This window comes from Symphalangus syndactylus, chromosome 3 (assembly GCF_028878055.3).
Source record: "Symphalangus syndactylus isolate Jambi chromosome 3, NHGRI_mSymSyn1-v2.1_pri, whole genome shotgun sequence".
NCBI lineage: Eukaryota > Metazoa > Chordata > Mammalia > Primates > Hylobatidae > Symphalangus > Symphalangus syndactylus.
Genome location: NC_072425.2, coordinates 31,824,546 through 31,852,188, shown reverse-complemented (window position 1 = coordinate 31,852,188; position 27,643 = coordinate 31,824,546). Strand labels below are relative to the sequence as shown.

Below are 27,643 nucleotides of genomic sequence, written 5' to 3'. Positions count from 1 at the left end.
AAAAACAAAAAAAACAAGAAAATAAAATTGTATATAAAATAAAAATAACATGCCACTGCTCTGCCTATGGGGTAATCATTCTTTTATTCCTTTACTTAATAAACTTGCTTTCACTTTAAAAAATAGATAAAAATAAATAGGCTATAAATGAGTATCTGAGAGTATATGTAACCTTTAGACTAAGCTTTAAGATACTTATTTTGCTATTCAGTACCTTAGGTTTTCACCTGCTAAATACAGACAACAATGAAATCTAGAACTTCCAGATATAGGAGTGGCTTTCATCTACTCATTGTCCTGCTTCAAATGGCCTAATGAAAACAAAACTAACTCAGAGTTCAGAGAGCTTTGCATCTATTCATAGCTCAGAGAGTTCACTAATAACAGAACATGCACCTCTGTCACAAGGACTTGTAGCAGCTAAAACACTGGAAGGGACAAATTCCAAAGGCGTGCCAATGAAATGGAGGGTCACTCTCTTGCTAAAGGTTAAGCAGAGTGGAAAATCACCCAAAAGCTCTTTTTATCTCATGTCCTTAGCTAGAAAGGCCTCTCAGAAGCATAAAAATTACTGCTGTCCCCCAAATGCATATGTACACAGAAAATAAGGGAATGGATAAAATATTAATAATCATTATTTTTGAGTGGAAGGATTTATATTTTATATTTGCTTATCTGTATTTCTAAATTTTCCAGACTGAACAGATGCAACTTTTATGATCAGAAAAAAATGCGTGTGTATGTGTGTGTGTGTGTATATATAGGTGTATTTATAATTTTTTTTTAAGGTCAGGGTATAATCAAGTGAGAAGGGAAAACACAAAAAAATCTACACAGTGGATGGGATGGCTCCCTGGTTCCTACCCTGGATCAAATTCTACTGCTGACATGGAGAGTGAGAAAAAGAAAGCAATGACAGGAAGAACCAACAGTTCAGAAAAACAGTGAAAAAAAGCATGCAAGGTAAAAGCAGGAAAATAGTACTCAAGAGAGATAATAATTTGACACAGGAAAAGGAATATAGCTGAATGGAAGTGGGGTCCTATGCAGGTCTTTTACCCTTTCATTCTCTGAGCCTGTTTGTCCCTGTAAAATAAAAAGGTTAAACTAAGAAGGCTCTAATAGCTCTTCCAGTTTTAACCATTATTCCACGATTTTTTGTGGTACTATTATATCACAGTGAAAAATAATTTCATTTACCAAATATTCATTGAGCCCTTAACCATACCTTTCTGAGCTGTGTCAGGGACGAAAGGACCTTGCCCTTTAAAAGGAGAGATCACCAGGAAAACTGTTAAGTGAGAAGTGGATCAAAAGAAAAAGAGGGGAGAGTCAAGGCTCAAAAAGTTTCACTGAAATAAAGATGATCAAGTAAAACATGTGGTACTTGGCATCCCAGTCATATGCATCAAGAGATTCCCTCAAAAATTTGTGTGAAGCACGGTATCTATAACACAGTGGGTTGTGGCAGATATTAGCTGTGATTACTATTGTTGTTATTATTACTTCTGCTGTTTTGCTATTATAAATAGAGCACCTACTGGGCTCAGTGCATGATATCAGACATCTCTGGGGTTTATCAACATGAAAACATTTGGGTAGATTACTGAGCTAATTCAGGGGCTGGCAAACTATGACCTATGAGCCAAACTGACCTATTATTTTTGTAAATAAAGTTTTATTGGAACACATACACACACAAAACAGTGCTTCTCAACATGAGACTCACATGCTGAACTTCTTAAAAATGCTGCCCCTCCAGAGATTATGACAAAAGAAATCACTGACAAGAGCAGTAATTCCTACACCTGGAATCTACAGGATCTTTTTAAAAGTTCAGATTCAGGCCCCAGCTAGATATACTAAATCAGAATCTCTGGAGGTTCAGGATTTAAGAATATCTAGTTTTAATCAAGCACCCCAAGTGAGTCTGAGGCAGCCAGTGTTTGCGGACCACTGATCTGGAACAAGTTACAGTAATCATTTCAGCCCTGAATAGTAACAGTGAGGCCAAATAATATATTTAGATGCCCCTTATAGGCCTAAAGAAAAAACAAACAAGCAAACAAAAGGAGTAAAGGAAAGGAAGAGAAGAAATAAAAGTAGACGAAGGAGAAATAGTAAAAAGTGCATTTAGTGGGTGGGGAGTGGTTAAGTGACTTCAGTACTACCTAATGATAACAATATCACAGGCTGCTGATCTTGACCTAGGCATTAGGAGTCAGTCACATAAATAAGAAATGGTATAAAGTAATGGGAATAGAACAGGGTCAGGATTGGACAGGGCTGTGCAGGACAAGGCACTGCTTATCTGAGAATAAGAGGTCAAACATTACTTGCCTGGGTTCTACGGCTAAGAGAAGACAAAGATTAGCATAAGACATAGTAAGGAATCCTTATTACCAGAATGTGAGAAAGTGAGTAAACTCCACAAGTTACAAGTGTGTTCAATCTAACTTTTCATGTTTTCAAGGAAAACACAAATACAAAATATAAACGATTTCTAAACCTCTGAGAAGAAAGACAGCAGATGAAAAAGTCAGGATCTCCTAGCTGATGAGTGGTAGCCTAAACAAGAAGGAATCCATTCAGGATAAAGAACGTCAGTGGAGCAAGGGGAGAAGCCAGCTTCAGAATCAGCAGATCCCAACCCAAGACTAAGTACTTACTGCTACTGCAGGAACAGGTCAAAATTCCTGGTTTTGAAAGGATTGAAGTCAAACAGTAGTACTTTAAAATGCCTTGGCAGACACAGATGAAAGAGCAAACAATCTTAAATTCCACTAAAAAGAACTGACACATCTGTTACCTGGCATAACGGAAATTTTCTGTTGATTTTGTCAACAGAATAAATTTAGTTTCTAATAAGCTGTGTAATTCTTACCTAATCAAATTACTAAGATCAGTGATTATTTTTGAGTCACCTTACTGCGAAGCATATTATAAAACAGAAATGTAGATGATGGATACATGAAAACCTGCTGGGAGATATCTAGTTTTTTTGCAGTGATGGCAAAAATTCTGTTGGAAAGCTGACTGGTGAGTATGTACATGGGACCATTCCTCAGCTCTACCCATCCTGACCTGGGCTTTTCTCTCCCCAGTTGCTTTACCTTCTCTTGTTCAGCATGCAATACTCTTGCCTGTGTGTTTTCTGTGGCTGTCTGAAGTGAGTTGTTCCTCTTCTCCATCATCAGGTTACTCTGCTCAACATACCTGTGAAAGAATTAGGAAAAAAGAAAACATTTATCAAGCACTGAGTGTATGGCAGGCACAACTCGGTGCCCATTCTGTCCTCACAACATTGCTGCTCTATACCTTCATCAAAAGCAATCAATCTGAAAGCATTTTCTTTTTCTTAGATCTGAAGTAGTGAGATCTAAGGAAATCAGGTTGGAAGCAGGAACCCGGGCCAGCAGTGAACTACCCTGAATAATGGAGAGGACAACAATGTGAAGGGTGTGTGATAATGGGAATGAGTAGGAAAGAGACAGGAGTAAAGAGGCTAAAAGAAAGAGGGAAGAAGAGAAAGCCACTCCCCCAGCTCTGTCATGTGGGAGACAAGAGACAGTGGAGAAGAGTAATATGGGAGAACGATTTTTTTTAAGTGAAATGCTGTGTTGTGATGTGTTCCACTCATCCTCCCCACCCACCCCTCCAAATCTTCGGAAGTATCTACAAAAAGTACAAAATCCTTAGGTTTTATATGGGAATCAGTGAAGTTTTGGCTGAGTTCTGATGGATAAAATAGGGTTAGCCCACACAGAAGAGAGAAGAGTTGACACCAGAGTTCTGTAAGTAATAATACCAGTTTTAAAGATAAAGAAACTAGGGTCAGCAGGAATAAATAACATGCCCAGAGCCACAAAATGAATGAGGGTCAGGGCAGGAATCAAACACAGGTCTGCCCTACATCACAGCCTACTGAGCTCCTTCTACTGCAATGCCTTTCAGAAAACAGGCTATAATTCACATGACAGGCAGGAAACAGAAATGGCAGAAATACATATGTACTGCCCTAAACACATACGTGTACTTAAGCTGGGCATATACACAATAAACCCTTTTGTCCATCCTAGCCAGGCCCCGTACCTGTCATTACCTCTGATTTCGTTCAATTAGTTCACTAATCTTGTCATTCTGTTCTTCTATCCGATTGCTCTTTTCAAGGATCTCTTGCTTCAATCTTTCATTTTCCTAAATTCAAAATATATGATGTACAATTTAAGTGTCTTGGGAGAAAAGTGCCAGATAGAAGAGAATCAACTTGAACTGACAAGTGACATTGTTAACATATTTTGAGACAAAACACTACAACTTATGTCCACATGTATGTTAAAACAACACATCAGATTATATCTGATGGATACAAATCACTAGGTTCAATGGATTGAGTGAATAAATGGCTAAAAAAAGAAGTGAAATTCTGAAGTATGGTCAAAAAAGCAATGTTTCCTTCAGAATATATAGTGATAAGTCACTTGGACAGAATTAAGGCATAATGGATTTTCTAGAATTGTCTAACCAAGTGTAGCATTTATCACAGGCTATTTCTGGGGTGGAGGTATTAAAGAGTAGTACCTCTGAGAAGAGAGGATGGGTAAGACCTTCAGCCTGAGTGGTCTGTTCTTAATCACCCTCACCTGAATGATTCGCTGGATGTTGCTCATAATCATGCTTGTTTCCATTGTAACTGACATGCTAGGAATAAGCATGGAATTGCCAGCACTATGTTTCTGTAACTCTTCAACCTACAAATGGGATACCAGAAAGACCTTGTGAGAAATTATAAAATGAAGAAATACAATTTACCCAAGATTTGACCCTGTTGTTAAGGGGGTTAATGAGTTCCTGGGACCTAACTGTAAGTTAGAGTTTTCTCCTACTAACTGGATCCCAACATAATTATAACTATCCTTGTAGGGAAATAACCTCTCACTACCACCAATACAGGAAACCAAAGAAGAGTTTACCTATAGCTCTGGCTGGTCCCTGTTTACATCCCCACTTTCAACATCACCCCAACCCTGACTCAGTCACCTTAGTCATGAGATGATCCATTTTATCAGCCACTTTGCTGACTGCCATTCGAATTTCAGTGTTATGTTGCCGGGCTTCAGTCATGAGAAATGAAGCCATATCACCTGATCCTAAACAGATATAAGCCAAAAAGAAACTTATGACACTGGAGCAGAGGAAACTGTATGAAAAGCCAGTAGCTCTTCCAGTAAAGAAAGAAATTAATACTTCTATACACTAGGAAATGCTATAGGTGACTTCATCCTGTCAGGAGAAGATACATGGGAGAGAGTAGAGGCAAAAGGGCTTCAAAGTAAACAATAACTAAGCCGTGTTCCTGCAAGATGCATCAAGGGCTACATCTGGTCCAAGGGCACAAATATGCCCACTTTGCACTGCCACAGCACTGGCGGGTCAGATTGCTTTCCCGTTCATCCAACTGTATGCCAAGCATTGTACCAGGTACCAGGAATACAGCAGTAAACAAAACGCGGCTTCTGCCCTTGGTGAGCTCTCAGTCTGGCTCGGAGACTGACATGTAAACAAATCATTACAAAAGAGTGTATTAAGTGCAAAACAATGGACCATATACTAGGTTTAAAAGTAGCACAGAGAAAAGCACGATTAACTCTTTGGTGACACACGTACACAGTTGTGTTTGTGGGAAGAGAGGAAAGAGGGACAGAGAATAGTCAGGGAAGGCTTCACAGAGGGAGATGACAGTTTTGATGGATGAAAAAGCATATCCCAGATGGAGAAGGGCAGAGCTTCCAGATAAAGGCTGCATCCAGGAAATCCTGACCAGTCCAGAACCACAAATTATGTTGCAGGACATACTGGCTTCTTCCTACCACTGTCCTAATACCAAAGCTGATTACTAAACAGAAGACTAATAGCAGAACAAGGCAGGATTCCATCATAGCAGTTTACACTTTATCTTGGTTTGATTTTTTTACATTAGATACTCACATTTGTACATGCATATAAAATATCTGAAAAGTTACCCAAGTAAACTGTTAACAACAGTTTCCCAAGGTCAGGGGGTTTATGGAGGGGAAGGACAGTAACTTTTCACTTTACACCCTTTTGTACTGCTTGACTTTTTTATAAAAGTCTCTTATTTTCATAATTTAAAAATGTTAACAGAGTAGCTTTCATTAGAGTTACTAAACACCTGTAGTATTCAACTTTCTCCCAATTTCCTCCAATGTTTTGCTCTTTTACTATTTTCTCTAAACTCTAGCTACTCTAACAGAGGAATTAAAAGGGCCAGGGGAGAAAATCCAATGAATAAAACACAGAATGTGGACACAAGGAAACATTGGGGGATGATGGAAATGTTCTAAAATAGGATTGTAGTGATGAATGCACAACTCTGCAAATTTACTAAAAAACTTTTGAATTGTATATTTAAAATGAATGAATGTATGGAATATATATTACATCTCAACAAAGCTGTTAAAAAAGAGAAGAAACAATGAGTAGAGAGCTGTTGGCGTCAAAATGAAAGAGGAGCAAGAAGAGGGAAAGCACAGCAAGAGCGGAAGATGAGAAACTGAGGGAATTACTCCCTACCTTGGAAATGGGGAGGCTGAGAGAGCGGTGCTGGGTACAAAGGCCGAACGGGCTGCAGCTGGGAGGTGACGGCAGATGCCTGGGGATAAGCGTAGGCTTGCATACCTGCATAGGGCTGAGAAACTGACAAGTTACCACTGGTTGATAAAACACTCATGTCTTTCTTTTTTGTTCACATTTTTCTTTGGTGGAATAAAGTAGATGAGCTGGGAGGAGACTCAAACTTACTGAAGCTAGAGATGGGTGAGATCTGGTTTTGGCAGTGGGTAAGGACTGCAGCAGGAGAGTTATCTATGTATCCCAGGGGAAATCAGTCACTAAAATCCTACCCAGAAACTGAAGAAAGTGTATCTTAGGTCACTACCCAGTCATCGGTGAGATGATTTAATTAAGCAGGGATTCATTCCCCACTATCAGGTCTATTGTCTAAGAAGTTTTTAGATTAATAAACTCTGCTTAGCTTCCATTGAGTTCAAAGAAGAAGTGCTCACTGAGATTCCAAATCAAATCTGCCAATTTCCAAGGATGCCTCTCCCCTGCTAGATTCTGAAGCTAATCTGCGAGACCAAGAGCTCTCATGTTCCTTTGAGCCTCGGTCACCTCAACTGTAAGAGGAAGATAATAACATCACTTCATAGGGCTGTTGTGTGGACTAAATGAAGTGAGATAGGTAAAGTTCTGAAAAGCTAGTAAGTTACAGGCCTGATAGAGAGTAAGCGCTCAATAAACAGCAGCTTTTATTTTAATGAGGATGGTAATTCTTCCTTGAAATAAGGAAGTCTAGCTCATTTCCAGGGATAGATATAACTACCCATCCACTTAAAAAAATTCTTAGTCTACAGGATAGTAATTCTCCGTGGAGGAGAGGAGGGATGGGGAGAAAGAAGGCAACAGTGGGACTTTTTCCAGTTTCGAGACTCCCCATGTTAATGAGGCATAGCCTGTCCACCATCACTCCCACACCTCCAGTAAGCATCACCAAGGAGTGAGCAGCTGTTATCAGTGACAATATGCCTTATCCACCAAGTGTGCTGAGGCAGAAGAAAGGGTCTGCTACCCCTGGCAAACAGGCTGCTGCCATTGTCTTCTGTGATAACAGGAAAAAAGCCTTCTTTAAGAAAAGTTTACTAGATAGCAGAGTCCAGCTACATTTTCCACATGGTTCCACTTTTAAACCATACCATTCTGCTGAATATACTGCAGAATGTTAGCCTGACAACTTTTAGTAGAAAAGAATACAGAAGAACGTGAATATACACGCTTCAACTGGATATGTGTGAAAAGAAAAGGAAACAAACATTGATTGGACCTTTACTACGTTGTACTAGGGGCTCTACTTGTTCTTCCATTTAATCTTTATGACACTGGAACATAGGTAATCCTTTGCCTGGTTTAGAGATGAGAAAGTGGTAACCAAGGAAGGGAAAAAAATTACAAACTCTGGGGAACTGCTACTGTATGAAATGTACAGGAAGAAGAAAAGAGACTGACTAGAACCACGGCAAATTATAGGATATAATTAATACGGTTATAAAACGTTACCTGAAAGGATTGGGCATTTCCAGACAGAGTTGAGTGGGAATCAAGAGATGAAACTTGCATTATGGCAGCAGAAGGTGCCTGGAGCCCAGAAACAGATGGCTGAGGTGCTAAGATAAAGGGAGACATTTTCATTGTTATCCACCCTTGCTTCTTGGTGTGAGTCTAGACTAGCACCTTACATACCATCATGCTTCAGACTCAACTATTTTCCTTGCCTAGTCTCCCTACACTCAGCTCTACTGCAATCTCAGGAATGAGCCAGTGGAAGGAAACTGGGTGCTCTCATGTGCTTCTGACTCAGCCCTAGGATCCCATCTGACAGGAAGTGCAGAACACACCCAGGGAGATGTCTCAATAGCTGAGTGCAGATTTCCAAAACTGACAGTGCAACACAGCAGAAGTCACAACCAGCAGCCGGATCCATCTCTGGGTGTGAAAATGCCTTACCCAGGGACAAACTGACAAGTGTCACACTCTTACATTTACATTTTAGTCCTCAGTACTGAAACAATGCAGCCTAACAGTTTAAGGAACAGTGACGATAATTTTCGTGCTGACCCAGTTCAAGGCCGCAGAGCCTCAGAGAGGTTCCTTACCCTGTGAGGTCATCTGTGGTAACGCTGGATGGGCTGGCTGAAGAGAGGGCTGGACGGACGGAGTCACCACAGGCTGCCCACCTCCTCGCAGAGCATTCACATCCTGAAACAGGAACGAGCGTTTGGGTTACTCTGTATGGGGTCCCTCATTGAAGACTGAGGCTGTCTGCCCTAAACCTGCTTCCAACACAGGATTTCTAGGCAAAGAAGAGGATAGAAAGGCAAGCGGAAGGCCAAGAGTTGAGGGTGTGGGTTGTGGGGAAAAACCACTCTGCTTTGCAATAAAGTAAGAGTCCTTCTCCCCGTAATCATATTGAATAAGTAAATATAGGTAATTTCCACAAATATTCTAAGAGGTTGATGTTCTATTGTCTGAAGCAGCTAAACTAACCACTCTTCAGAATATATCATTTTCCAAACCAGTAACTACCTTAAGACAAATCTAATCTATTCCCACAAAAAAAAGTGGTCTTTTGCAAGAAATAATCCAGCCTCTTCGCTTCTTACAAATCATCCCCATAGGCCTCAAGGTACTCAATGAAAATCAGATAATGTAGCATTCACTGCACCTGATTAACATGCTGTTTTTGGATAATATAGTTTTAGGATGTTTTTCCAACATTCTTTCTTTTCATAAAACCAAAGCTTTTCATAAAATCAAAGCTATAACTCTAAACAAAGTTATTCTACATCCTCCTGCTTCATATAAGAAACAGAAAATCTTGAGGCATAATATATAGTGACTGTAATCTGCTATGCTATAGTTCAAAGACCAAAGTTTCAGACATTCTTTTACTTTAGAACTTCACCTTGTCCCCTTATATTCTCTTCTAGAAAAACATCCCAGTTTTAGATTTCTACAGCTCTTAACCAACCTAAATGTCTAACAACAGAGTGAAAGCAATTATAATAAAATGATATAATAGAACACTGGGTTTCCTTTAAACCACTTTATTTACTTAAATCATTTATGTTAACGTAAATGTTTATGATATAACATTAGGTTTAAAAATCAGGTTACAAAGCAATATATAAAGATGAATGCCCTTTTTATTCAATATGTTTCTTTTCTATAATTTTAAATTATTCTAAAATGAATACGTAGCACATAAAATTTTTAATAAAAATATTCTTATTTACACTGCATTTCCAGACCAGAAAAAAATTAATCCTATAACAATAGGCCTCAGAAATCCTATCTTCCTTTAAGATGTTAAATCTACATAGAGCTTTTAAAAGAAGAAATAAAATAAAAATGTAAAATATAAAGTATATTCCAGAAAAAATTTTTTCAAGACCATCACCCTTTCCTTGTTTTCTATCAAAGTAAAAGAATACTAAAAATCAATCTAAGTTATATATTTCACTTCAATTGAGAAAGGACGACTATATTCAATAAAGAACTAAACACTAGAAAAGAATTAAGTTAAAATTAAGTTACTTCATAGCATATGCCAAATTCCAAATGGCTTAAAAATTTAGATCTAATTATAAAATATTGATAAATATCTTTAAAAATACATGTGATATTTATAATCTGAAAGTGGAGAGGCTTTCTAACCATAATGTCAAAAGCAAATAACAAAGGGAGAAAATTGACAGATTTGAATTCGATAAAATTATTGAACTTCTAAATAGAAAACAAACACAAGAATACCACATACAAAGTCAAAAGACATACTAGTTGGAGCTTTAGTGATAGGCAACATCAGTGAGAAGACCAACATTTCCCAAAAGAATCTAAACATTCGCTCAATAAATATGAATTGAACACCTGCTATAGATTGGGCATCATGCTGCCCAGAGAGTGATCTTTAGTAACAACAGAGATTCTAGTAAAGAAGGCTAAATTAACTACTGAAAACTGCCCAGTTCTTGTACAAGAGCTACAAAATTGCTTCCATCTCTCAGGGAAGTACTAATCACAGTAGAAACACATGTACCAATACCAATCTGTATCATTTTGCATATTAGCCCTCTAAATAATGATTCTGCCTTAGAGGCAGAAAAAACAATCATTCCAACCAAATTAAAAGAAAGATGATGGCAACATCTGTACTATTCATTCTAATACAGCCAGGGGGACATACTTCGATTTCTGAATCATTGGAATCCAGCTGTGGTGGAAAGATGGGCAGCATGGGCTGGCCCATTTTAGCCATCCGAGAGATCAACTTGGCTTTGACTGCATCGGGACTCTAAAAAGAGAGGAAAGTCACAAAAATCACTGTGATCAAGGCTCATCACCTTCAGGCAGCTCTATCCCTTTGGCTCTTGTATCAAATCCTTCAACAAATCCCCCTACCATATCTATTTAAAAACATTTCCTCTAGAAAATGAGAAAGATTTCTTGCATAGAAGTATACATGGATCACAATTAATAGCAGTAAAAATAATTCCCTGTATCTTTGGAATGGACAAAGTGGTTTCACATATATTGCCTCATTTCAATCAAGTCTCCCCAGCAGGCATAATTAGTCTCATTTTACAGATGAAAAACTAAAGTAGAGATGTTAAGAGAGGGAAGCATTTTAGGTGACAGTACCCACTCAAAAGCCTGAAGCAATTCGGTAGATACTCAGAAGAGATCTGTGGAGAAAAGGAAACAGGAGCTCTTTGTTTTAACTTCAGATTCATTTAACTAAGACTTGGCATTAACTACCCACTAGACCCTGTGCTAGAAGCTTCCATTAACTGATCCAAAATTTCAGAATGGCAAGTAAGTACAGCTGAAGGTGCACAACATGAGCTATTGGGTGTAGAAGGAAATGACCATAACCTCCATTTTTATTATTATTACTTTTTTTTTTTTGAGATGGGGTCTCTATCACCCAGGTTGGAGTGCAGTGGCGTGATCTCGGCTCACTGTAACTTCCATTTCCCAGAATTAAGAGGTCTTCCCCGCCCAGCCTCCCAAGTAGCTGGGACCACAGGCGCTAATTTTTTGTATTTTTGGTCGAGAAAGGGCTTCGCCATGTTGCCCAGGCTGCATTTTTATTATTTTTAAGCTATCAATGTAAGACATTGAGTTTGCTTACAGGGATTGGTGGTACTTTATGTACATAATTTGTCAATAAACATAAACTGGGAGTGTGTGCTTATTTTTTCTTGATTGATGATGTATCCAAAAAAAGTTGGATACATCAGGAAAGGACTAGTTATATAAACCATATGCACACAATGGAATATTGTGATATGCAGATTAAAATGAGGAAGCTCTCTATACACCAACATGAAAAGATTCTGATATATATATATATAGTTATATGGAAAAGGCAAGGTGCATTACATACAGAGTATGCTACTTTGTGTGTGTGAAAGGAAGGAGGAATAAAATATACATTTCTACTTGTGTGCATCTGCATAAAGAAACACTGAAAGAATATATAAGAAACTAATAAAAGCAGTTACCTAAGGGGTGTGAGATGGAATAGGGTAGATAAGGACAGGAAAAGGAGTGAGTCCTCACAATGTAGATCTTGTTATATTGTTTTGATAACTGTGCCATATAAATGTAATTACCTATTCAAAACAAAAGATAAAAACTAAAATGGAAAAGAAAAAGAAAAAGAAAGGTGGTTAATTTCATGTTATGTGAATTTTGCCTCCATTAAAAAAAAATTTTGTTTAAAAAAAAAAAAAGAAAAGAAAAATAGTTGGAGGCCATTAGTCTGCTAGAAGTTACTACAGCCTTAGAAATAGGTAACAAGAGTTGTTATGACTACAGAGTACAATGGAACCAATATTGGACCATTTTTGTGACTGTTCAAAGATTTGAGATAATAATTATTCTTAAATTTTTTCTGATTCTTTGATTTAACCTTCTGGGTTTAGGAGAGCACTTCAAAACAATTATTTGCTTAATAATTCCTGTTGGATTGAAGATAAACAAGTAAACTAGGGTTGCAGAGATATTAACACCAATTTCACTCCATGCAACTATTCTGTTTCCCAGTGCAGGAGGTGAAGGCCACAGGGCTTTAGAATTTGAAGTGCCTCAGCCGCTGTCTAGTCTACAGGCAGCAAACTCAGAAGCCTTCACAGACCAGGCAGGCCAGCAGCAAACTACCATATGCATCCTTCTTAAAGGCATTCAAATCCAGATTTTACTAAAACAGCATGCTGGCACTCTCATCTTACAATTGGGGAAACACAGAGGCTCAGTGACCTGCTCCATCAGCTGGTGAATTAGTACAGAGCTCCTCTGTGAGAATGAAATTATAAAGATATGTAATATTAGCAATACTTATGATAATAACAAGAGCTAATGTTTACCGAGCGCTTACAATATGCCAGACACAATACTAAAAACTCCATAGGCATTATTTTATTTACAAGTCATAAAAATCTCTTTGAGATAGGCAATATCTCCATTTTACAGATGAGGAAATAAACATGAAGCTTAGAGAAGCTAAATTGTTCAAGGTCACAGAAAGCACGTAGAAGACAGCGTCTAGGATTAACCACTAACACAATCCTCTGAATAAATAATATTTCTAAAATTGAAGTGCACTTTAACTGAGAGAGGCTCCTCCCTCAGTTGAACACCAGTCTCCTAATAATAATCACAGTGACCACTTATTAAAGACACAATGAACAAAGGCTCTGAACTCAGCACTTTATAAATTATCTCTAATCCTCACAAAAACTATAAAAAGGGACTATGAGTTCCTTCTAACTAATGAAGAAGCTGAGAATCACAGAAGTTAGACAATTTTCTCAAGGCCACGTGCTTATAAGAATCAAGATTTGAATCCCTATGCAGAAGCTGAGGCTAACTTACACTGACTCCCAAGTAAGGGAAAATGAACAAAGTAACCATTGATTTAGCCTAGAAACTTTTTAGCCTCTTAACTTTTTTTTCTCTAACCTACCATATCCTAAGCACATAAAACCTCAGCATAATAGGAGTGAGGGAGAAAAACTCTTTTTTTTTTTAAAGGAGAGACGAGGTCTCACTATGTTGCCTAGGCTGGTCTTGAACTCCTGCACTGTAGTGATCCTCCTGCCTCAGCTTTGCAAAGTGTTAGAATTACAGGTGTGAACCACCATACCTGGCCAAGACTCTTATACTTACTGTATTTATTGCAAGTTGTTCACTGAGGGAGTTAGATTTGGTACGAAGAGCTGGCTCCCTGAAAGCAAACAGACCATATTCCAAGATTGAAAACAAAATCCAGAATCACAAGTCCAAATTATATTGGATAAGCAAACTTTTTTTTAAACGTGTGCCAATCTAATGACTGTAAAACAGAATTTTAAATCTTTAGTTTGCATAATCTTTGAATGCTAGTAAAGATGAACAACTTTCCATCTAAATGCTTATATTTACATTTTTTCCATGAGTACATAATTTTGTATTTATGCCCTTTGCTTAGTTTTCTTCCAGAACTTTGTAAGTATTCTTCTGAGTTAGTGCTTTTGTAGCCTATGAATATTAAACCTTTGTCAGAAAAATCTGATGCAAGTATCTTCCCCATTTCCCTGATCCCATTTTTTCCAGTTATTTAAAATTATTTTATTTTAACTATATCTCTATTTCTGAACCCCTCTAAGAATCATTTTTATGAGCCATAAAAGAGCTTGATACAACTGCAGTATCTTACCCTGATTTGAAAGGTATTGATGTGGGTGGTGACAAAACAGGATCAGCAGAGAGGTTGTCAGCACCAGGGATGGGAGACGGAGCTGCAGAATCGCGGGAACTAACACTGTGACCATCAGAGCCAGAATCTCTGGCAAACTTCACCTAGTGAAAGAGTCATCGCAGGTGGAATAGGCTACAAATACCCTTCTCCTTTCACCCTCCTTTCATTTTACTTATTCTTCCTTACACAAGCCATTACCTGTTCACTGTAAGCAAATCAGAAAATGTAGCTCAGCCAAAAAGACAAAGGTAGTAATCACCTGCAATCCAACTACCGTTATATTATCTGTGTCTGTATATACCTTTTACAAAAATGGGCCATGCTGTTTTGTAACCTGTTTTGCTCACTCACTGACATATTAACTTATTTCCATATCATTAAATATTAATTTGCAACATTATTTTTAACTACTGAAAAGTACATTTAACTTCAAGGGTCAGCCCTTCACTGCTATTATCTATAGGAAAAAGTCTCCAAAGGATTTTAGGAACTAAAGTCATAAATATCTATGCTATTAAAAAGTATATTTCACCAATTCCTCACTGTTAGACATTCAGCTTATTTCTATCATAAGTAATGCTTCCATAAATAGCTTTGTATATGTATTTTTGTATATAATCTTAAATATTTCCAAACTATAAATTAAATTTTAGTTAAATATTTCCAAACTATAAATTAGTTAAAATTGCTGGATAAAAGGGATGCTCATTTTGAAAGCTTTTAACCCATTTATGCCGAGTGTTCCATTATTGGAACGCTAAGCTTGTGGGAGTTATTTATATCCTACTGTTCAAGATCATCACCAAGGTCTGATTTTTCACAAAAGAAAAATTTGCAACCTCCAGCATAAATGGGTTAATATATACCATTAAATTTCCCACCAGAAAGAGTGAACTAGTTTATACACCACAGTAGTGTATAAATCTTTCTGAACACTCTTGCCACATGGGGTATGATTCTCTACCAGCCTTGTGAATTTAATATGCATATTTATTTGTCATTCTTTGATTATTGGTAAAACAGAAAATTTTTTGTTTCATGTGCCAGTCATGATAAGACTCAAATTGGTTTGTTATCTATCACCAGCCATGATTTCTTCAAACTCAAAGGAAAATTGACAAAGAATATAAAAGCTGTAAAAAAGAAAAAAGGCAGCATGGCAAATGTCATTGAAAGAGGGCTAGAGTGACCCAGCAGCATGAGAGTGTCCAGTTAGGAACAGTTAGGAAAGCGTCACTGAGAAGGGAAGCACATCCTTTCTCTGTGACAGGTATAACAACCACAATGAAGATGACCATAATATTCCCTATTTGTATTGTATTTTAGAGTTTATAGTAACAAACCCTACCACATTTGAACCTAACAAACAGTATAAAGCCAACAGGATCATTTTGGGCAGGGAACAGGTAGTATTAAGTTGACTAGGCACAATTTGCTGCATAGAAACTATATGTATATTCATGTTAAATCTTTTACATGGTACAAAAGGTACAGTGACAAAAAGTAAAACTTTCTGAACTCCATTTCCATTCTGCAGAAAAAAAATCACTTTTAATGATTTCTTTTAAAGCTTCCAGGAATTTTCTATGAATATATGAGCATATATGTGTGTATTACATATGTGTGTATACACATATATGTACATATGACTATGTACATGGATATGTATATACATATACATACAGACACACACACACATGCACACACACACACACGCATGAGACCATACTATCCGCAATGCTCTGCAACTTGCTTCCTTAACAATAGATTTTTCATATTCTTTAAGAGCTACATAAAAGTCTATGAAAAAAACTTAATTTAACCAGTATCTTAATGATGGACATTTAGGTTGTTGCCAGTTTTTTGCTATTACTATGTGGCAGAGGTAGTCGTAGTAAATCATACACACACACAATCTTTGCATACTTATGTAAAGATATCAAGAGAGTAAGTTTGTAGCCATAAAATCACTAAGTAAAAAGTATATACACTGGGCAGGAGTCACTATTTTACAGACAAAATAAAAAGCTTAGTGTGAAGACGTGACTTTTTTTTTTTTTTTTTGAGACAGAGTCTTGCTCTGTCACCCAGGCTGGTGTGCAGTGGCATGATCTCAGCTTACTGCAATCTCCACCTCCCAGGTTCAAGCAATTTTCCTGCCTCAGCCTCCCAAGTAGCTGGGACTACAGGCGCATGCCACCACGCCTGGCTAATTTTTTGTATTTTTAGTAGAGATGGGGTTTCACCACGTTAGCTAGGATGGTCTCGATCTCCTCACCTCGTGATCTGCCCACCTTGGCCTCCCAAAGTGCTGGGATTACAGGCGTTAGCCACCGCGCCTGGCCGAAGATGTGACTTTCTTAAAGTCACAACCACTTCTAGACTCTGAATAGAGAGCCAGGAAGGACATAATATTTTGGTCCTTAGATTTCAAAGCTGTTGCTATTTCTGACTACTCCATTTCTACTTTTTCAAAGAAATCTATGCCTTCAGAACCCGGTTTTCAAATATCTTCATTTATTTATTCATTTTATGTAACTAGCAAAGAGACAGGCAAAGGACTCACCAAACAAAACACAGACAGTTTCACTCACCCGCCTAACCTCCACCTCGAACACCAGGATCGAGTCCGTTGCTTGAGTCCAGCCTATTACCCCTTCTGAGCCAACAGCACAGGCTGGAGGGACAATAAGCAATCGCTTTCCTCCTTTTTTCATGCCCAGCATTCCATCCTCCCAGCCCTTTAAAAATCAGATAGGAAAAGCTCATCAAACAAGAAGCTCCTCAGAAGACAAAGTGAAGTACAGGAGCAACAGGTTTCACTTATCCACACGTTCAGGCTTACTCAGTGCCTCCAGAGGTCGGGTCTGACTACTGCCCCATGTTGGTATAAGAATATCTAGAATATACCCTCTAAACCTACTTGTAAAAGTAGGCATATCTGGGGTTGCATGAAATATACTTATCTTAGATGATCAGAGAAAATGGGAGGAATAAAAGAACAGCAGTAAGAGAGAAAGAAAAGCTATCATTAAAAAGCATGTTTTCGGCTGGGCACAGTGGCTCACGGCTGTAATGCCAGCACTTTGAAGAGGCCGAGACGGGTGGATCACCTGAGGTCAGGGGTTCGAGACCAGCCTGCCCAACATGGTGAAACCTCATCTCTACTAAAAATACAAAAAATTAGCCAGACGTGGTGGTGTGCACCTGTAGTCCCAGCTATTCAGGCGGCTGAGGCAGGAGAATTGCTTGAACCCAGGAGACAGAGGTTGCAGAGAACTGAGATGGTGCCACTGCACTCCAGCCAGGGCGACAGAGCAAGACTCAGTTTCCCCCCACCAAAAAAGAATGTTTTCTAGGAAGTATGGAAAGTGCTTTACATGCATGATCTTGTTTAAGCCCCTCCAAAAACTTCATAAGGTTGTCAGGATTATCCCCATTTTACTTCAATAACTGAAGCTTGTGGAGGTTAAGTAACTAGCCCAAGATCACACAGTTAGTAAGTTGTTAAGCTAAGATTCAACATTAGATCTGTCTAGGTTTGGGGATCACGACTTAACTGCTATGATCTATGGGAAAAAGTCTCCATAGGATTCTGGGAAAAGCGGTCATGAAATGATGGAGAGAACCTTTTTGCCACACAGATGAATGAGGACAGCACGATGCATCATCACTACTATGTCCTGACACCGTAATATACCACATGTGTAAAACATTCTTTATTTTATAAAACACCTGCACAGTTAATAAAGAAAAAATTCACAACTTGAACCCAAGTTCTCGGACTCCAATCCCAGTGCTCCTCCTGCTGCTGTCACAGTTGCCTCCCACAGCGATTGGAAAGTGCTGATTCAAAGCAACCCAGACAGATGAGATTCAACACTTTATGATAAGTTTCGAGAAGAAACTGTCTCACCTTTTCCCCTGTTAGGCTATAGGAAGGATGAAATAATATTCTCAGAGTCATAGAATGGAAAAGAAAAGGTCAGGACTACAGAAAACAATTGTAACCATCTTCAATATAGTGTCTCATAGATAAAAATCTCCCAAATGCAATGTAACATATTTTCCCCTCGTATTCTTCATCCAGGCATTTCCAGATGTCAAAAAGATAACCTGATTAGAAATTCCACAGGCCGGGCACGGTGGTTCACACCTGTAATCTCGGCACTTTGGGAGGCTGAGGCGGGTGGATCATCTGATGTCGGGAGTCTGAGACCAGCCTGACCAACATGGAGACACTCCATCTCCACTAAAAATACAAAATTAGCTGGTTGTGGTGGCGCATGCCTGTAATCCCAGCTACTAGGGAGGCTGACGCAGGAGAATCGCTTGAACCCAGGAGGTGGAGGTTGCAATGAGACAAGATCGCGCCATTGCACTCCAGCTTGAACAAGAGCAAAACTCCGTCTCAAAAAATAAAAATAAAATAAAAAAAGAAATTCCACAAAATTTAATCTAAGTTAAACCCACTGCAACTGATAAAACCATAAAAAAACACAGTTAAGCCTTTACCTTGATGACTTTTCCTGATCCTAATTTCAAGCGAAGCAACTTATCTTTGTTAGCAGTGGAGTCAAAAACCTGCAATTTGATCGAAGGAAATTAGGCCAGCCAATTTCAAAAATAATAATAAACATTATGATATTCAACTAACTACATACCAGCACAGTACTTCTGGAACAGGGAATGTCAAATATACTGGGAAGATAGTTTCTAAAGGATCTGAAATATTAGACCACATCATAGCTAAAGGATGTATTATAATGAATATCTCTGAAACAGTGATTTTCCAGGTTTAGAAAAAAACCACATTACTACAACTGTGTATTTAAGCATTTTTCATCCACAATACACTTTCAAATAAATTATCTCATTTTGATGCTGACACTAACCCTGCCGAGTAAGCAGAGCAAGATCATTAGCCTCCATTCACAAATGGAAAAAAATAAGAATATAAATGACTTGATCAAAGTCAAATTAGTATATAATTGGATCTCGAATTCAGATTTTTCTAAACTCATAGTCTAAAGGTCTTTCTCTCATATAATATATTGCTTTTAAGGGCTTAATAATATTAAAACACAGTAAGTTCAATGTATTTACAGTGTCTACTATAAGAAAAACTATAAGGAGGGTCTAAAAAGAAGTTTTAAGACTTAATCCATTAAGAATATATTCAAGTGTAAAACTGGTATAGGAGGACAAGAAATACACATGAACAACTAGCAAAAATAATACTACTGGGGAAATTGGTTCCCACTTTCCCTAAGTAGAAGTGACACAGTGGCACTGAGGATCTTTTACACATTCACATTTCATAATATGCCCCCAAAGCAATTGCAGTGTCTGAAGTGGGGCTCCTAAAATATTTCTATTTGACAACGGCAGCAGTTCACAGTAATAGTAACTTCCCTGGGAATAGCCCTCATGCTATATAAGTTTACAAAAGAACTTGCAGAGTGCATTTTCTTACCTGGCCCAGCACATGATTCTGAAAGAGCCAGCCGGTATAGGCCACTTCCAAAGAATCTCCAACTTCTACAGCAGGGCCGTCTGCCACAATGAGGTCCTGGGAGAGCACTGCATCCAGGGAAGAGGTACTGTTGCACTTAGCAATGCACACCTGCAAGACAAAATCAAAGCAGCATAAATGTAGTTTAAGCTCAATAAGTACTCATTCCTTTATTGCTACTGCTCTTTCTCAAATAGCTTCATCCACTAACAAAACAGATTACATGTTTAGAAGTAAACCGAATGAAGGTCAGTTATCTTGCCAGGAATCAAAGTGCCTAGGAGTATGGCTTTGTAGTCAGAATGTCTGGGTACAGATCCAGGCACTGCCACTTATTAACTCTGTGACCCTGGCCAAATAATCTGTATGTACCCAAGATGGAGATGATGCTTCACAAATCTCATAGGATGGTTATGAAAATTAAATGAGCTAATATAAGTAGAGCACTTGACAAGGTACCTGGCAAATAATAGTAAGTACTTAATAAACATTAGCTATTGGTTATGATACTGATTTACTGTTTCAGTGTTTGGGAACATAGGAAAGAAAGAGGAGCTTCGAAAAAATGTCAGAAGGCACTTCTAAAGACTGCAGGAGAAAGAAGGGCATTTACAAAATCATGTTGCATTTCCAGAATCCACATCAATACCATCTACAGATTTGGCCATATTATCTTAGCACAAATCTTAGACAAAGGAGTCAGGAGCATCTTTGTGAATAATTATTCTATTCTATTTGTGAATAATTATTCTTGGGCTTGTGTTTTAATATTATTGAGCCCTCAAAAGCAATATAGTATGAAAGATCTTTTTGAGTTTAGAAAAATGTGGATTCGAGACCCAATTTTATCAGTGTTTTAACATAGTATCCATTAGGAACTTGCTGCTCATTTTCTTTTAAAGAGTTTCAGAGGCTGGGCACGGTGGTTCACACCTGTAATCTCAGCACTTTGGGAGGCCGAGGTGGGCGGATCACAAGGTGAAGAGATCGAGACCATCCTGGCCAACATGGTGAAACCCTGTCTCTATTAAAAATACAAAAATTAGCTGGGAGTGGTGGTGTGTGCCCGTAATCCCAGCTACTTGGGAGGCTGGGGCAGGAGAATCGCTTGAACCCAGGAGGCAGAGGTTGCAGTGAGCCGAGATGGCGCCACTGCACTCCAGCCTGGCGACAGAGCAAGACTCTGTCTCAAAAAAAAAAAAAAAAAAAAAGTTTAATTATCGTAATCAAATAAAAACAATGAGGCATCTTTTTTTTTTTTTTTTTACCAAGTGAAGAAGATCAAAAGAAGAAAAGGATCATTTTAAATGCTGGCAAAGGTACAATGAGAAAATTGACATAAATGTGAAATAGTACAATCTTTCTGAAAAGCAGTGTGCCAAAGTGTATTAAGAACCTAAAAATATCTGGACCTTTTGACCCAATCACTCACTTACTGAAATAAAGCTTATGGAAATATGTAAGGGGGAAAAAAGGACAGACTTCTGTAAAAAATGCTCACCACAGTATCATTTATTGCAGAGACAGAAAACAATCTAAATGCACAACATAAGGTAATGATTACATCAATTAAGAAACAAATGTTATGGGCTGAATGTTTGTGTCCCCTCTGAATACTTACACTGAAATCCTAATCCCCAGTATGACAGTATTAGGAGGTGGGGCCTTTGGGAGGTAAGTAAGCCAGGAGGGTGGAGTCCTCATGAATGGGATTAGGGACCTTATTCAAGAGATACCAGAGAACTCTCTCACCCTCTTTCTACTATGTGAGGATACAAGGAGAAGATAGTCTGCAACCCAGAAGAGAGTCTCACTAAAACCCAACTGTGCTGGCACCCTGATCTCAGACTTTCCGCCTCGAGAACTGTGAGAAATAAATTTCTGTTGCTTAACCAGACTATGGTAATTTGTTAAGGTAGCTTGAACTGACAACATGCATATTATGCAGCCTTCAAAAATGTTTCCAAATAGTTTTTCATGAGGTAATAAAAGATGAGTTATACATTTTTAAATAAAATAAGCAAGATAAAGAACTATTAAAGGACTGTATCTACTTATGTATATTATGCATAGAAAAAAGGAAATATGTTAATAGTGGTTACTTTTGAGTAGTAAGATTATGAGTGATTTTTTTTAATGCTTTTCTAAATTTTCTACAATGAGTGTGAAGTAACTTAACTCTCTCTCTCTTACTCTCTCTATCTCTTTCTCTCTCTTTCTTTTCTTGTACAGATGGGGTTTCACTATGTTGCCCAGGCTGGTCTTGAACTCCTGGGCTCAAGTGATCCACCTGCCTTGGCCTCCAAAAATGCTGGGATTATAGGCGTGGCATGAACCACCACACCCAGCCTAAAACATTCTTTGAAAACACTATTTTTTAAAGATAGTTTTATTTATTCCTTAAGATAATTTAGGTAGTAGAAAATTTTTTAATATAGTAAGATTACATTTAGTTTTTCTCTGTTAAAAAAGAAAAAGGCTAAATTGTCAAGCAGTTTCAGTAAGTATTCCTATTACTTTCTGAAATCATACAATAGGCTGAAGTGGCAAATTTAGTGGGTTTTTTATGCTAGTCACTAACAGAACATAGCAGATTATGGGTTTTCTATATGTTTCCCTAAAATTAAGGGAAATCCAAACAAGTATTCTAGCTTTTCACAGGGAGAGTAAGATGTTATTACCTGCTTATTGAACTCCACAGCAGCCTTTTCCGACTCAAACATGATGGACCAGTTCTGTCTCTGGTCATCATAAAAGGTGCTATAGTTATTGGGCCGAACCTGGAGAAAGGAGAAATGTTAAGATAATTCATCCACAAGCAGTATTATACCATATAAACATGACTGCCTAAGCTCATAGAGTAGGGTCGTGACTCAGGTGGACCCAAAGAGAAGTATCAGAGATCTTTCTTCTTCCCTCTCACCCTCTACGATTCACCCTTTAGTCGACATTCCCAGTAGGAGCCAAGAGACCTTTCTGAAAGGTTCTGTTAGATACTCACAAGGACATCCAGAGCTGAACCAGTGGAACTAATTTCTACTAGGTACAATCAGACCAGTCTCTCCTGTAAACCTATCCCAAAGGAGCTAATGATTCCAATATGATGAAGTCTTACCGTTAGCTCAAAGTTCACATGAATCCTAGCAACCGTAACTGGCTGTTGCTGACTGATATAAAGAAGAATCCTATACTGTAGACAAGCAACAACAGATAGAAAAAAAAAGAGAGAGAACAGAAGTTAAAAGGCAATATAAAATCAGCAATAAGTATCAAGGGTTGTGCTTCATACAGCTATTAGACTCAAAATCTATTCATCCTTTAAGGCTTCAACTTTAAATTTTATCTTCGCACTATCCATGTTAATCTCTTCTGATTTTGGCCTTACTGTTTAACTGGAATTGGCAATGTCTTCATTCTGTTGGTGTTTTCATTTATACAAGGGGTGACTAAGAGAGAGTGGCTGGTTGTGTAAAAGAAAATACAAATTGTTTTTAAATTGATGAAAATCATAAAATACATGTATATCATACATATATGTGCCCACCATCAACCAGATTAAAAAAATAGCAGAGCATTTCCCACACCAAAGGAAGCTCCCTCATGCCCTTCCTAGTCAGTAATCCCCACACTGAGGTAACCAATATTCTGACTTCTATCGCTGATTAATTTTGCTTTTTTTTTTTTTTCTTTTTGAGACAGAGTCTCTCTGTCGCCCAGGCTGGAGTGCAGTGGTGCAATCTTGGCTCACTGCAACCTCTGCCTCCCAGACTCAAGCAATTCTCCTGCCTCAGCCTCCCGAGTAGCTGAGACTACAGGTGCATGCCACCACACCCTACTAATTTTGTATCTTTAGTAGAGACCAGGTTTCACCACGTTGGCCAGGCTGGTCTTGAACTCCTGACCTCAGGTGATCTGCCCGCCTTGGCCTCCCAAAGTGCTGGGATTACAGGTGTGAGCTGCCGCACCCAGACAATTCTGCTATTCTTAAATTTGTATAAATAGGATCATACAGAGTATACTCTTTTGTCTTGCTTCTTTCACTCACCGTATCTGTAAGAGTAAGCCTTAATACTTCATGTTCCAGTACTTTGTTCTCTTTTATTGTCATGTAGTATTCTATTATGTGAATATACCATAAACTCTTCATTCATTCTCCTGTTTATGAACATTTGAGTTGTTTCCAGCTAGAGGCTATTATGAATACTTCTATGAACATTCTCCATGTCATTTTTTTTTTAGAGACAGAGTTTCACTCTTGTCCAGGCTAGAGTGCAATGGCATGATCTCGGCTTACCACGACCTCCGCCTCCCAGGTTCAAGCAATTCTCCTGCTCCAGCCTCCCAAGTAGCTGGGATTACAGGCATGCGCCATCATGCGTGGCTAATTTTTTTGTATTTTTAGTAGAGATGGGGTTTCTCCATGTTGGTCAGGCTGGTCTCGAACTCTGGACCTCAGCCTTGGCCTTCCAAAGTGCTGGGATTACAGGCGTGAGTCACTGCACCCAGCCTCTCCATGTCTTTTGAAAGACATAGATGTTCATTTCCCTCAACTTAAAGAATGTCCTTTAATGTTCCTTGTAGTGCAAATCTACTACAATGAATTCTCTCACTTTTGTTTGGCTGAAAATTTATTTTGTCTTCATTTTTGAAGGATATTTTTGTTGCTATAGAATTCTGTAATAGGCAGGGTTTTGTTTTCCTTTCAGCACTTTAAAGATGTAATTCTACTGTCTTTGGATTCCAATTACATGGACATTAGACCATGTCCCACATCAATCTTTGCCCTGGTCTCTTCCCATTATTTCTTCTCTCTGTGCTTCAGTCTGAATATTTTCTGTGGAACTGCCTTTGAAGTCACTAATTCTGTCTCCTGCTGTATTCTTACTCTGTTAAACCCATCCAATATGTTCTTAATTTCAGAAACTGTATTTTTCAAATCTAGAATGCCATGTGATTATTCTTATAGATTCTAATTTTTTAAATTCTCCATCTTTTCATCCCCTTTGTACTTTTCCTCTATTTTCTTTAAGGTATTATTCCTAGTTGTTTTAAGTGCTTTGTATGTTAACTGCAATATCTAGATTATTTGTGAGTCTGCTCCTCGTTTATTTGTTCCCTTGATTATCAGTTACATTTTCCCACCTCTTCACATGTCAAGTAATTTTTTACCATAGGCCCAACTTGTATATAAAACAACATGGGGGATAAAATCATAAAACTCTTAGAAGAAAACATAGAGGTAAATCTTCATGACCTTGGTTTTGGTAATGGATTCTCAGATAAAACACCAAAAGTACAAGTAACAAAATAAAAAAAACTGATAATAAGGATGCCACCAAAATTAAAAACTTTTGTACATCAAAGGACATTATCAAGAAAGTGAAAAGATAATCTATAAAATATCTGCAAAAAGACGAAATCCAATTTTTAAAATGGACAAAGGGCTTGAATAGACATCTCTCCACAGAAAATACATGAATGGTTAATAAGCAAATGAAAAGATACTCAACATTAGACATTGGGTAAAATGCACATTAAAACCACAATAAAGCACCATTCCACACCTACTAGAATGGCAAGAATTTAAAAATAATAATAATAACGAAATGCTGGCAAGGATGTGAAGAAACTGAAACCCTCATACATTGCTTGTGGGAATGTAAAATGGTGTGGCTGCTATGGAAAACAGTCTGGCAGTTTCTCAAAAAGTGGTACATAAAATTACCATACGAGTCAGCAATTTCCACTCTTAGTATACAGCCAAAATAGGAACTTGACCATATACTTTTATGTCAATCTTCACTATACATACTTTTTTTGTCTATTCCCGATAGACAAAAGGTATAAACAACCCAGTGTCCATCAACTGATGAACGAATGAACAAAATGTGGTATACACCTACAATGAAATATTTTTCAGCCATGAAAAGGAATGAAGTACTGATGCACGCTAAAACCTGGGTGAACCTTCAGGACATTATACAAAATGAAATACATCAGTCACCAAAGACAAATACTTTTATGATTCCACCTATATTAGGTACCTAGAAAGGGCAAATTCATAAAAACAAGAAGTAGATTTGACCTTATGGGCAGCTGGGAAAAAGGAAGAAGTAGAGTTATTGCTTAATGGTTACACTTTCTGTTTGGGAAATGGATAGTAGTGATGGTTGCTCAATCAATACTGTGAATGCAGTTAATGGCACTGGATTATGCACTTAAAAATGGTTAAGTGGCAAATTTTATCTTATGTATACATATGTATGTGTGTATATATATGTGTGTGTTTGTGTATGTGTACACACGCACCCCACAATTAAACAACAAACACAAAAAATACCCAAATTCTTAAGCTAGGATCGTATCACAAAGGTCAAATTTAACAATTTTGAATGGTTGGATTTGCTTTAATGCACAATAGTAAGCAAAACGTGATCATTTACTATATACTTGATATTATAAATTAACATTCAATACAAACAATCATCCTTATCTTCTGATAAAACATTGGACAAGCCAGATAAAAGCCAGCTCATTGGTATTATTTGGGACATCTGAATATACATGAGATGTGGGAGCACTCTCACCTCTCTGGCTGTGTGGTTCCCCAGAACTGCAGCACCAAATTTGCCCTGCTTTACATATTGACCATTTGTGCTATAGAAGGAAGACAAACAACAAGTATTAATACTTCCCTAAATTCTGCAGAACCAGCTTTGTTTTCTGTCATAGAGAAGTGGGAACAATAGTCATTCAGCCTCTAGACAGGGACAGAGGTGAGCAGTTTAAATTTATTTATTTATTTTTTTTTGAGACGGAGTCTTGCTCTGTCGCCAGGCTGGAGTGCAGTGGCACAATCTCAGCTCACTGCAACCTCTACCTCCCAGGTTCAAGCGATTCTTCTGCCTCAGACTCCCAAAGTGCTGGGATTACAGGCATGCGCCACCGCACCCAGCCCAGCAGTTTATAATTTAAAGTTCATATACTACTTCCTTACTCTTTAAATATAAATATCTATCATTCATGCTATCTCAGCGGAGAGGCTCTCTTTGAGCATCTGACAGCTGTTGAGGGTATAAGCCCTCCCTAAAGAGAGTAGACAAGATAATGGCTTTTCAAGTTTTACCACAGAAATCTCCAATTCAGATGTTAAAAGTTCTACTGATATTTTGTCCGTGGAAGGGCTAAATAACTGTTTCGCAACAAACAGAGGTTTTTCGAGAAAAAGTAGAAGCTCAACTGCACGCCCTTCCACCAAACTTCAGAGGGTGTTCCTTCTCAGCAACTTACTATCGATATGCATGGACTGCTGTTGCGACCAGTATTGTGGGAGTGCTCATGGTGGCTGGTGCTGTTTTTGGTGTTGCCTGATTTCCTGAAGATGAACAAGAAAACAAAGTTGTCATTCACTTCTTGCTTTAAACTAATTTTTTTTTTTTTTTTTGAGACGGAGTTTCACTCTGTCGCCCAGGCTGGAGTGCAGTGGCGCGATCTCGGTTCACTGCAACCCCCACCTACCGGGTTCGAGCAATTCTCCTGCCTCAGCCTCCTGAGTAGCTGGGATTCCAGATGCGTGCCACCACGCCTGGCTAATTTTTGTATTTTCAGTAGAGATGGGGTTTCACCACGTTGGTCAGGCTGGTCTTGAACTCCTGACCTCGTGATCCACCTGCCTCGGCCTCCCAAAGTGCTGAAATTATAGGCATGAGCTACTGTACCTGGCCTTAAACTAATTTTTAACCATTGAA

The 27,643-nt window shown here is 38.2% G+C and overlaps 1 protein-coding gene across 8 annotated transcripts in view; it reads right to left on the bottom strand.

Annotated features, from left to right (window-relative positions):
* Positions 1 to 27,643, bottom strand: part of FKBP15 (FKBP prolyl isomerase family member 15) — a 62,293-nt gene that overhangs the window by 19,663 nt on the left and 14,987 nt on the right. For 4 of the 8 annotated variants that reach the window (XR_010119993.1, XM_055271375.2, XM_055271374.2 and 1 more), the window contains 17 exons: positions 27,186 to 27,270; positions 26,483 to 26,552; positions 23,011 to 23,085; positions 22,577 to 22,675; positions 19,857 to 20,006; positions 18,896 to 18,964; positions 16,975 to 17,121; positions 14,339 to 14,481; positions 13,810 to 13,867; positions 10,823 to 10,930; positions 8,733 to 8,835; positions 8,137 to 8,243; positions 6,595 to 6,709; positions 5,041 to 5,150; positions 4,644 to 4,751; positions 4,103 to 4,197; positions 3,114 to 3,216 (listed from right to left, as the gene is read on the bottom strand). Coding sequence is in view for 7 of the 8 variants with exons in the window: in XM_055271375.2 (XP_055127350.1) it covers positions 3,114 to 3,216; positions 4,103 to 4,197; positions 4,644 to 4,751; positions 5,041 to 5,150; positions 6,595 to 6,709; positions 8,137 to 8,243; positions 8,733 to 8,835; positions 10,823 to 10,930; positions 13,810 to 13,867; positions 14,339 to 14,481; positions 16,975 to 17,121; positions 18,896 to 18,964; positions 19,857 to 20,006; positions 22,577 to 22,675; positions 23,011 to 23,085; positions 26,483 to 26,552; positions 27,186 to 27,270 (1,745 nt within the window). In the remaining variant the exon portion in view is untranslated. Of the gene's footprint in view, positions 1 to 3,113; positions 3,217 to 4,102; positions 4,198 to 4,643; positions 4,752 to 5,040; positions 5,151 to 6,594; positions 6,710 to 8,136; positions 8,244 to 8,732; positions 8,836 to 10,822; positions 10,931 to 13,809; positions 13,868 to 14,338; positions 14,482 to 16,974; positions 17,122 to 18,895; positions 18,965 to 19,856; positions 20,007 to 22,576; positions 22,676 to 23,010; positions 23,086 to 26,482; positions 26,553 to 27,185; positions 27,271 to 27,643 lie in introns of those variants that run through there. The other 4 variants (XM_055271376.2, XM_063636068.1, XM_055271378.2 and 1 more) reach the window with 4 other exon arrangements.